Raw genomic sequence first — 12,082 nt, 5'->3', positions numbered from 1 at the left:
TCATTCCAGGAAATCTAAAACCACCTGTTTGCACTTTTGTGTCCCTCTTTCTTTGTAAATCACTACCTTATCTGCTCTTCCTAAGGATGCTGACTTGAGCACTGTTTTGTTTTAAGTCTCAGCCTATTGATAGTGGTGCTACAGGCTAGGAAGGCCTGGGGCACTGGCTGGGTCCTACTGCTCATTGTTCAGACTATAGTAGTGGCTGAACTGGCCCTTGTGGTCCTGATAATAATTGCTACAACCATCAGGAAACTAGGAAAACACCAGGGTCATTACTCACACAGCTCTCAGGGACCACACAGTAAGTCATGGGGAGAGAGAGAGAATGGACTGGAGCTCTGCCTTTGCCACAGCTGTGGCAGTAGAGGGAGAACCACACGACTTTGGCACAGTGAGGACCCTGTGGCTTTGGGATGCTGCCTTTTGCCACATGGCTTAGGAAGCAGGAGAGACTTTTCCTGGAAGAAAAGGGGTGAAAGGTCTCTTGCTTGTGGGCCATGAGAAGGTGCCATATGACTTTGAATTAACTGGAGATTGTGGTAGCGACACAGTTGATGGTGCCAGGAGCCCAAATGAGATTTCTGCTTCTTTTCCTGAGTTACGGTACCCCAGACTAGAGCAGAGGCAGAAGGAAGGACTGTGCACATCTGTGGATAATCTAAAAGACTTTAACATTTTAATGAAGACATTAAGTCACTACCCTAAATCTGTATAGCTTTTAAATAAATAATTCCTTCCCTTTTCACAAATCCCTGGCATTGAGGGTTGTCTTTCCTCTGGCGGTGAGTATAGCGAACCTAGTAGGGGGACCCCTGGAGAAAAGGGGGGGTTCTTTTCAGTAATAGTATATTGTACACCCACCCTGGGTCTGTTCTGTAACAGTAACATGGTGATTACATTAGTCCCACTGCATGTTTATCATCCAACTTTTTACCTAAAAGTCAACTGAACAGCAAAAGTAGCCCATCTACTACTTCAATGCCCCCCCCGCCCTTGGTATAAAAATACCATATTTAAAGGTTCTGGGGATTAGGATGTAGACCTCTTTTGGGGGATCTTACTTATCTACTATAAAGAGTTTTTTTAATACATTATTTGGTGTCATTTTAAAAATGGACAAAGTCTTTATTTTCAAAACAGACAAAGTCTTTTTCAGAAGCTTTTTATTCAATGCTGTTCAAGAGCCTTTATCCCAAAGAGCCAAACTCAGAATGTATAACAGCTTCTGGAGTAAGTGAATACACTATTCATTCAAATTACATGCAAATGAAATGTTGGTTCAGCAGAGCTAAAACAGCCTACACTAGACTCTGACACTGAGCCACAACCTTGGTGGTCAAAGAGTGGTCCTCAGGCCAGGACCTGCAGCATCAACACCACCTGCAAGATTGTTTGATTTTCAGAATCTCTGGCTCACCAGGATCTACAAAAGAACTAGAATCCTGGGTGATTTCTATGCACACTGAAGCTGGAGAAGTGCTGGTCTAGGCTAGGCTTTCTCACCTTCTCATGTTGACAATGGAGGCAGGAAAATTATTTGTGATGGGAATTACAGGTGTTTAGCAGCCTCCCTCCAGACATTGCCAAACATTCCCCAAGGGCAAAATCACCTCAGACTGAGAATCACTGGCCCAGGGTTTGAAAACAGGAAACAACTTGACAAATTCCAATCAAGGTCCCTCTGTGGCCCTGGCCTGCACGGCATTGGTTGCAGTGTGGTCCCAATGCTCCAGGGTTGTAGGTTCAATCTCCAGGCAGGGCACATGCCAGAAAATCCAATGGGTGCACGAATAAGTGGAATAACAAACCTATGTTCAATCTCTCTCTTTCTCTCTCTCTCTCTCTCTCTCTCTATCTATCTATCTCTATCTCTATCTCTCTCTCTCTCAAACTTTATTTGAGAGACAGAGAAAGTGACACAAATAAATTTTTTTCAAAAAGAAGTGTGGGTGGCAGGGTGGGGTGTGGAGGTGGAAAGGAGTATGAGGTAAATAAATGGTCATAAAAATACAATAAAAATAAAGAAATTTTTTAAGTTTGTAAAACCTACAATGAAAAAGGATAATAAAATTTTTTAAAAAGAAGCCCATCTCTTAACTCTGTCCACCCTTTAATCAATAGGTAGATCACTAAACCCCTTCGAGTCCCATTCTGCAAAGGGGAATAGACTTCATAACAATACAACGTCATGCAATGAACTTTTCAAAAATTTTGATCAGGTTGTGCTTATAAGATGCTTAGCTCAGCCCTGTCTCAGCCCCGGTGTGGCTCAGGCAATTGAGTGCCAGCCCACAACCCAAGGGGTTGTTGGTTCCATTCCCAGCCTAGGGCACGTGCCTGGGTTGCAGGCCAGAAACCCAGTAGGCAACTACACGTGGATATTTCTTTCCCTCTCTCCTTCCCTTCCCCTCTCTCTAAAAATAAATAAAATCTTTAAAATAAAATAAAAAAGATGCTAAGCTCAAGTTCCGTGGCATAAGAATATCTGAGTCTACCTCTCATAATTAACATATTTTATAATGAGGCACTAAATGACAGCTCTTAAGTTATGAAAGAAGTCAATATCCCTATTATTTTGACAAATGTGTCAGGAAGGAAAAGAGTGTGGTGCCCAGGACTGTGTGTCAAAGGAACACATCTCCCCACTCACTGAAGAGGGATAGCAGTGCTCTGGAGAAGGGTCAAGGGGACCTGATTCTAAGAGATTTCTTAGTCTCAAACGTTGGAGAAAATGTTAACTCAGAGTTGGAATAAGGTGGACAAAGTCAGGCCTCTGGAAAACAGGAAGGTCAAGGACAAGGAGAAATAACAACTGACTTTACTTAACTTGTATTCTGGTCACTTGGGATCAGAAAATTATCAGGGAAAGTTTCCTTTGTGAATTCCAGAGGCCCAGGGAGAAATCAGGTACTTAGAGGTGGAATACCATGAGGGAAATGTGCCTGATGAGCAGTTATAGAGAGACTACAAATATCTCCCTGTGCAGCCACTCAGCTCCTACATTGCTAGGCAGAATGTTTCTTGTTGTTAATTCTCAAATCTGGCTCAGGAACTGATGCTTCAGTCCTTCCTGCTGTCTTGTGTGGGACAGAGCTTCATTCTCCTTCACCCACCATCCAGGGACCAATTCTGACTGGCACACGGAGACCTTCCTTTCAGAAAACCCATCCAGGGGAGTCTGAGAGCCTGGTAGGTACATCAGGAAAGGGTCAGAGAGGCTGGAACCTGAGAACTTTCACCTGAGACTCTGACCCTAATCAGCCCAGTGCCAAGACCAGATATCTCTGTTTGTATTCTTGGTTAAGGAACTAATTTATACTTAATTTACTTAACATGTTAATAAGGATGCAGCTGTTTGAATCTGCACTCCCAGGCCACAGCTGAGAATTAGGTAATGGGACTCGGAGTCTGGTGGGAAGACGCTGCACAGTGAGTGAGGTGCAGGAAAGTGAAAACACTTCTCAGCGAGCTCTGCTGTTTTCAGAGATGAAATGGAGCCTTAGGTGTGGAGAGCAGTTCAGTGAAGTGAAAGCATTTGTACTAAATTTCTAAGATAGGGTGTATTTCAGCCTGTTTTCTATTCATTGAAAAGATCCAACCAGTGAGGGAGACAGCACCTTGGAGCCACAGTCAGTGAGACAGGCATTGCAGTATCTCCTCTCATACTGAGTATTCACATGAAAAGTTATTTAATAAATCTAAAGTGGAATAACACATATTAAAATGAATTACTACCTTGTCATATGGCAAATGTCCATATATATTGACATCTAGTTCTGGAATCATTAAGTGGATAATAACTGCATCTGCCAGAACACTCAAGGAACAGTGTATATTAAATTCTTTTATGTCTTGCCCCGGCTGGTGTGGCTCAGTGGATTGAGCACTGGCCTGTGAACCAAAATGTCACCAGTTTGGTTCCCTGTCAGGGCACATGCCTGAGTTGAGGACCAGACCCCCATTTGGGGGCAAACAAGAGGCAACCAATTGATGTTCCTCTCTCTCTATTTCTCCCTCTCTTCTCTCTCTGAGAATAAATGAATGAAATCTTTTTTTAAAAATGAATGAATTCTTTTGGTCTAAGCCTCTGACAATTTAACTGAAGTTGTGTTCATATTATTAAATTATTGCTATTTTATATCTTGTTTCAGTTTGTATTTGATTTTTCCACTACATTTTGCTTACACTTTAACCTGGTCTCATTTTATCTTCATTCTTCATATTCTTAGTTTTGTTCCTGTGTGAGTTCACATCTATTCATGTATCTTTGTGAAAAACCCAAACATGAACAATGTAGATGAAGTCCCTGCTCTTTGGATCAATCAGTACAACTGCGAGCACAGAGAACAATGACTTGAATGTGTGTTGAAATAATGTCCTTAGGCAGAATCATACAAAGAAGGCTCTTCCGTCTAAATAGATAGAGTTGTGTCAGTCGGTGTGGGCAGGGTTTACAAAGTGTGGTCTGGGGAGATTCTGCATGTTGGATGAAGACCAGAAGCAGGACCAGGGTGTGCCAGCTGGGTTTGTCACAAAAGAGATCAAAACCCACAGCCCAAGGAGTCATACAAAAGATGCCACATGAGAATAGGGAAAAAGGACCTAACTTCATCCCCTATCGGACCATATGAAAATGAGCTGCTCAAATAATCATGAAATGGGTACAGAGAAAACAAGTCTTCCTCTGCTTGGTTTTAAAAACCTCCAATTTTGTTACACTTTACATGTTTTCTTTTGTGAAGTGTTGGTTCATCCCTGTGCTCTGGGTGTGCAATATGGAAAGATAACCATTGTGGTGTCACCTCTTCTGTCTTCTAGACAAGTTTGTTTGTGTTCTTTTACTATTTGTGCTGGGTGTCAGGGGAATGTGTTCAGGGTTCAAGTGTAGCCAAAACCAAGGAAGACTTTTCTTCCTCAAACCTGAGCTCATTAGATCATTGTTTCCTCAACCATTTTATTTTGTTCCTCTCTCTTTCTCCCTTTTTTTCTTCACTCTCTTTTTCTTCTCCCAGATTTTTATAGAATTACCACTATTATTTTATTTTTATTCATTATTAAAGTACAGTTATGCTCCCTTAATTTCAGGTGTACAACATAGTGATTTGACATTTATACACCTTACAATGAGATCACCACCACGAGTCTCATAACCACCCATCACCAAGCAAGTTATTAAGATATCACTGACTGCATTCCCCATGCTGTCACACTACACTACATGTCCATGACATTTATTTTGTAATTGAAAGTTTGTACCTCTTATTCCTCTTTACCCCTTTCACCCACTCCCTCACTGTCTCCTCTCTGGCAACCCTCTGTTTGTTCTGGGTATCTATCAGTTTGGTTTTTGTTTTGCTTTGGTTTTTCATTTGTTTTGTTCGGTTTTGTTTCATTTTAGATTCTATGTGTAAGGGGAATCATATGGTATTTGTCTTTCTCTGTCTGATTTCACTTAGCATAATGCCCTCTAGGCCCATCCATGGTGCTGCAAATGGCAAAATGTCATACTTTTTTATTGTGTCTGTTTCTATGTTGTGAGTATGTGAAACAGAGATTATTCTTGTCTTATTATTTATTGATTATTGTATTATTCTCCATATGAACAACTGCATACCTATTTTGCTCCACCCTGTATGTATGTCATTCATTATATATATTCATGTATATATCACTCATTATCTATTCATCCATTGATGGGCACCCAGCAATTCTACTTCTGAGTACTTATCTGAGGAAAACAAAAATGCTAATTCAAAAAGATATGGGCATCCCTATGTTCATTGTACATTATTTACAATAGTCAAGATATAAACATATTTTTTTAATGTTTGTTTAACTACAGAGCAGAACATGGCCATCCCAATATGGAGCCCAGGTTTTTTTTATCTGAGGGAGGTATAGGATGGGAATTGTTGGGAACCATTTCTACAGTGTGCAGGGGAATGATCTGGCCAACGCGGTTGTAGCCACTTGCAGCTGAATCAGTATGGCTGAGGCTGAGAAAGTCATGCAAATAATATAACAATGGTCACAGTGTGTGTGTGCATGTGTGTGACTTGTGCATGTGACAGTCCTCAAAACAGGGGGACATGGGAGCATGTATGGCAAGGTAACTCTTACAAACAGGGGTGAGATCTCAATTAAGAGGAAGCACTGAGGAGGGGATCTGTCTCCCTCATGGGACACATTTGCAACAAGATTAATCAAGGGCAAGAGGAGTGTGGACAAGAAAGTCCCTGTGTCTGAGGTTTGAGCAGCAGCAGCGAGGCCACATCACTCCAATGTGTCTGACACCTTCTCTCCTCCTCTTCCTCATGCTCATTCACTGCCAACCCCAGCTGCCTTTCTCAGGCTGAACATTAAAACAAACACCTTCCTCAGGGCCTTTGCACAGGCCAATTCTTTTGCTGAGCACACACTTTCCCACGTAACCTTGAATAATCCCCTTCCCTTTCTTACTTGAGTTCTCTGCACGAATGCCATCTTGTTTACAGGCCTTGTAGGAAATTTTGTTCTTCAGCACACTATAACCACAGCCTGGACAATGTGGGAAATATGGTCTGCATTTAATTCACATTCCTGAAACACATGAAAAACTTATTAAAACTGGAGAATACATGATGCCTTAAGGGGAAAGATGATCGATATAAAAGTTTTGTATGACAGGTGGCACCATGGATTTCGTGAAAGACCATATTCATACACATTATTTTTAAATTAATTTTTGACTGACAATATAAATTGCAGCATTTCCAATTTTTGTGAATTAGTCATATTATTTTCCTCTTTCCTAGTAGTAACCTCCACTGTATGGAACCAAGGAATGGTACACAAGTTTCAGAATTTCTTCTACTGGGATTTTCAGAGAAACCACAACTGCAGCCTGTCCTGTTTGGGCTGTTCCTCTCCATGTACCTGATCACTGTGTTGGGAAACCTGCTCATCATCCTGGCTGTCAGCTCAGACTCCCACCTCCACACCCCCATGTACTTCTTCCTCTCCAACTTGTCCTTGATAGACATCTGTTTCACCTCCACCACCATCCCAAAGATGCTGGTGAACATCCAGACACAGAGCAAAGCCATCACCTATGCAGGCTGCATCAGCCAGATGTATTTTTTCCTACTCTTTTCAGGGTTGGATGACTTCCTCCTGACTGTGATGGCCTATGACCGCTTAGTGGCCATCTGTCACCCCCTGCACTACACCGTCATCATGAACCCCTGGATCTGCGGACTGCTTCTGCTGGTGTCCTGGATCACAAGTGCCCTGGATTCCTTGTTACAGAGTTTAATAGCATTGAGGCTGTCCTTCACAGTCTTTGAAATCCCCCACTTTTTCTGTGAGCTCAATCAGATGATCCAGCTCGCCTGTTCTGACACCTTTCTTAATGATATTGTGATGTATTTGTCAGCTCTCCTGCTGGGTGGTGGTCCTTTTGTTGGGATTCTTTACTCTTACTCTAAGATCATATCCTCCATATGTGCAATCCCATCAGCTCAGGGCAAGTATAAAGCATTTTCCACCTGTGCATCTCACCTCTCAGTTGTCTCCTTATTTTATGGTACAGTCCTAGGTGTGTATCTCAGCTCTGCCAGTACCCACGGCTCACAGTCAAGTGCAACAGCCTCAGTGATGTACACTGTGGTCACACCCATGCTGAACCCCTTCATCTACAGTCTCAGGAACAAAGACATCAAACAAGCTCTGACAGCATTTTTTGTGAAGGAAATGACCAACAGGCAAACCATCCTAAGACTGAAGTAGTGCCTGTGATTGTCAAGGTCAAAGGCTCAGAGTCGACTATTGCGGTTATTTTCAGATTAAGGAAGTAGAACCTTCTCTTTCTATTTATTTCCTGGAATTTCCATTTCTTTGATCTTAACTTCTCTACTCAATTTCAGAAACTCACTTTATTAAGCTTCCTTTTCTCTTATGTCCCACAGCTTTTCCCTTTGTTGTTTTTCTACTTTCCCAAGTTTATTTCCATCATGGGTCAGAAGTATTTGGAAAATCCCATTTACCTAATGAGACAACATGGGTTTTGAATATATTTTTTCTCAAATGACATATATCATATGAAATAATTTTTTTTGCTAAAAGAATCATCCTGAATCATACTATTCCTATGGGGAAAACTACACTTAATTACCAAGGAATTTATACAATTTTATAAGTGAGGAAATGTGAAACCACTGTTTTTCACTTTTATGTCTGACATTCCTTTATATATGTCTTTATGTCTTAACTGCTCTTCTAGACAAGGCAGACTCTAACATACCAGTGTGTTTAGTAGCCTGTCCCTGAATTTTATTCTCATTAGGATCCTATTCCCCTTCAGCTCAGTGTTCACAGTCCCTCCTAAGCCCTTTGCAAAGCAGTTATCAAATACATGTCTCCAACAAGTCTTCAGTGAAAGACAGATTTTAATAAAATTGGCCTAATATGACCTTTGAATCACAGATGACCTTCAATACAGTGATGCCAAATTGTGTAATTACTGTGCAAAATATTTTTCCTCATAATGTGCATCTAGGAGCATGAAACATTGGCATCCACGAGTAATCAAGGGTGGGAGGTGGTGATGGCTGGGGTGGGGGAAGTGGGGGGAGAAAATGCAGACAGCTGTACTTGAACAACAATAAAAAAGTAAACTTAAAAAGGGAGGGAGAAGGATTGGTATCCATGTGTTAAAGAGTTTATAATAGATATGGGTAAAGAACTCATTAGCATTGTTTTATTTTTTTATTGAATTATCTTTGTGTTTCTACTTAAAAACTTCCAGCGCTCCCTATAATATGACTCCTTTCATTGCTATAAAGGCAATATACTCCCCCTTCTAAATTTCCCATAACCACAGAAGGGATGGTGAGTGATCAGTGTCAGTGTTATCCATCATTATCTCCACGAGGCTCAGGACTCCATCCATCCTCTCTGATCAAAGTGCGACTGAAGAGAGAGCTTGGGGTCCTGTCAGTCATGAGAACCAGAACCACCAGTTTTCCTACGCCAACATGCATGTCCTTTAAATCTCTCCTGGTTACAGGGAAATGAACCCCCAACAAGAGACCTTAGATATAGTTCTGTCTTAGAAACAGAGAACAGACTGACAGTTGCCAGAGGGAGCCGGTTGGAGGGCTGGCTGAAAAAAGAGAAGGGACTAAGCATTACAAACTGGTAGTTACAAAAGAGTCACAGAGCTGTAAAGCACAGCATATGGGATATAGTCAGTAATATTGTAATAACTTAGTTACTAAGTGTGGTGCCAGGTGGACACTGAAAATATTGGGGGGTTCCTTTGTAAATTAAATGATACCTTTGTATATTATATGGTACCTATCTAACCACTATGCTGTACACCTGAAACTAATATAATATTGAATGTCGACTGTTATCAAAAAGCAAAATGAAAAAAAGAAAGTACACTAATCATATGTCAGAAGGCTTAAAAGAGCCCTGGGTGATGTGGCTCAGTGAACTGAGCACTGGCCTGCAACAAAAGGGTCATGGATTCAATTCCCTGGGTTGCAGGCTAGGTCCCCAGTAGGGAACACAAGAGAGGCAATCACACATTGCTGTTTCTCTTCCTTTCTTTCTCCCTCCCAACCCCTCTGTCTAAAACAAAATAAGTAAAATCTTTTTTTAAAGAAGAACACTTAAAAGACAAATTAAAAATTAATACTATTTTCAACATTTAAAAAACAAATTGCTCCAGAGCATTGAAAATGAAGTCAATAAATACATACAAGTTGTCTAAAACAAGCTAAAATGACAGAGTAACCAGGAATGCTGTCTTCAAATAGGAGAACAAATGCCAGCATGTTCTTCTTATACTTAGCGCTAATAAATCATCTTTATCATATTTCTAACTTGTTTTGTATCTATTATCCCTTATTGTTCCTTTTGGCCTTCTCTTATTAGATCTATTTCTAACCCTTGCATCCTCTTCAACCATTATATCCACATTTGACTAAAGCTCACCTTTCCTTCCCTAAGTGTCCCATTTAAGTCCATCTACCTTTTTTCTTAGGGGAGAGCACAAACACAGTCCCCCACTACCACAAGTCATGCAGTCAAGTTTCCCACACTTGGGGAAATCCCAGGGGTCAGCACACCCAGAGTGCAATGGGTGAGCCTCACCCTGAGAAAACCACCTTCATGACATGGTATCTTTCCTGCCAGGTAAGTATAAAATCCACCTCTCTTAACATAAAAAATTATAACTGAGAGACTGTTTCCTCTGCATGTTTAAAAACCCCTCTATTATACTTTTTCATTTCCAAGTCCTTGGAAATCTAGTGGGTCCCATGTTAATACCCTTGAATTATTACTGTGTGTCTTTCAATAAGTTAATTTTAGATTCTCACTCCATTTTGTTCACAAAATTATTTTGAAACCTATGTTTACCCTAATTTTACTCCTACTGATGATCTGTATACCGTAAGTGGTTAGTTTTTTTAAAACTTCTCTTCCTATGTTATGCTCACATACACACTCATGTGCTTTTGTACAGATGCATGAGCAGCATCCTGCCCATCAGAAATGCTCCTTATGTGATGCACAGTCTTGTTTTTCTATGTGTCCAATCTTCCTTTCATTGTCTAACCAATCAAGTGTTGCGGGTCAGGCAGGGTGAAGTAAAAGGAGCAGAAGCAGTGCCCCTGCCAGGACGATAAGCTTTGCCTCCTTAGTGGTTTGTGGTCCAAAGGTTGCTCATTCAGCCTTACCCATGGGGGTGTTACAGCTCCTAAAAGCAAGCACAGCAGTTCCCAACCCACAGTATCCCTTTCCAGGAAGCCTTCCTTTTCATTCCTCATCTCTGTACACCCATGACACTCCTCTAACAACAGTGTCTCTGCTGTGTTGTGTCTCTGAGTAGTCTGTGGTTCGATTGACTGAGTTTTTCAGAGACAGAATCTGTCCTCTACCTCCATGCCCAGCACGTGGCTTGGGACAGAATGGCCATGTGTATGTGCTTGTTGAATGAATGAATGGAATCTGCCCCAAATCCCCAAACATGAGAAACTGAGACACCCATCTTTCATTTGTTAACTCCTGTACTTGTTTGTTGGGTACCACAATGCTTCAACATACTACAACTGGATAATCCCACACTGGACAACCCTAATTGTGTAGAGCTGGATAAGTAAAAATTGCAGTAAAGTGTCCTTAAGTGTTGATCTGTTGTCCATCTAGAAGCTGTGGGTGTGTGGTGCAGGGTTTCTCCTCTTCAGACCCCCTAACATGTGGGGCTGTATCGTTTTCGGTGGTGGACTCTACTGTGCATTGGAAGATCAGCAGTGTCTCTGGTTTCTTCTTATTAGATACCACGAGCAACCTCCCACTGTTGTGGTAATGAAAGACGTCTCCTGCTCAGCTGGTTCGAGTGTCCGCCCCTAAATGAAGGGTTGCAGGTTCATTTTCCAGTCAGGGTACATACCTAGGTTGTGGGTTCGATCGCCAGTCCAAGCATGGGAATGTGTGGCCCTCGGTCTGAATGCCTACAATCCCCAGTATGGGCACCGATCCCCAGTCTGGGTGCACACTGGAAGCAACCAATCAATCCATGCTTATCTCTCACATGGATGTTTCTCTCTCTCCCTTCTTCTCTCTCTAAAAGCAATGGGGGAAAAATGTCCTTGGGTGAGGATAAAAGAATAAGTTTAAATAAATAAACAAAAAAATGTCTTCAGATATTGCCAAGTGCCTTCTGGGGGCAGGGTGGAATTGTCCTTGGGTAAAACTCACTGGTATAGAGAACCCTCACATAGACGAACCCCTATCCCAAGAGATCCCATGTGTTTGTAATTTTGGGTTTGAATTAAATAAAATTCATTACAATAATTTGGCCAAAGTAGTTCATACTACTTAACTGAAATAACAGAAGAGACCCTCCCCACAGAGGTTTAGGGAAGATGTCTTGCAACCAGAACCAGGAATGGCTTCTTCGAAAGAAAATAAAATAGAACAAAGACAAGTAATAATTGCTATACATCTAAGTTCAGCATGAACACCCACAAAAAATGATGTTGCTGACAATAATTCACGGGTCCAGGGATCGAGGGTGGAAACGGGAGTG

At 41.4% G+C, this 12,082-nt stretch overlaps 1 protein-coding gene and 1 non-coding gene across 2 annotated transcripts; one reads left to right on the top strand and one right to left on the bottom strand.

Moving 5' to 3' along the window:
- The first annotated feature begins 6,813 nt into the window (after positions 1-6,813).
- LOC118984150 (olfactory receptor 7A5-like) lies at positions 6,814-7,770 on the top strand. Its single transcript, XM_037041930.1, has one exon. The coding sequence runs from the start codon at positions 6,814-6,816 to the stop codon at positions 7,768-7,770; it is 957 nt and encodes a 318-aa protein (XP_036897825.1).
- A 2,260-nt stretch (positions 7,771-10,030) lies between these two features.
- On the bottom strand, positions 10,031-10,193 carry LOC118984155 (U1 spliceosomal RNA). The gene has a single exon (XR_005065870.1). It is a non-coding gene; the product is annotated as a U1 spliceosomal RNA (small nuclear RNA).
- Between the last annotated feature and the right edge of the window lie 1,889 nt (positions 10,194-12,082).

This window comes from Sturnira hondurensis, unplaced genomic scaffold (assembly GCF_014824575.4).
Source record: "Sturnira hondurensis isolate 20B ecotype Veracruz unplaced genomic scaffold, ASM1482457v3 Scaffold0003213, whole genome shotgun sequence".
Lineage (NCBI taxonomy): Eukaryota > Metazoa > Chordata > Mammalia > Chiroptera > Phyllostomidae > Sturnira > Sturnira hondurensis.
The sequence above is the reverse complement of the archived record's forward strand: the minus strand, read 5'-3'. Positions and strand labels throughout refer to the sequence as shown.

Bases quoted from the DNA above. Each gene is read 5' to 3' on its own strand.
- LOC118984150 (XM_037041930.1), top strand. From the start codon at position 6,814: ATGGAACCAAGGAATGGTACACAAGTTTCAGAATTTCTTCTACTGGGA.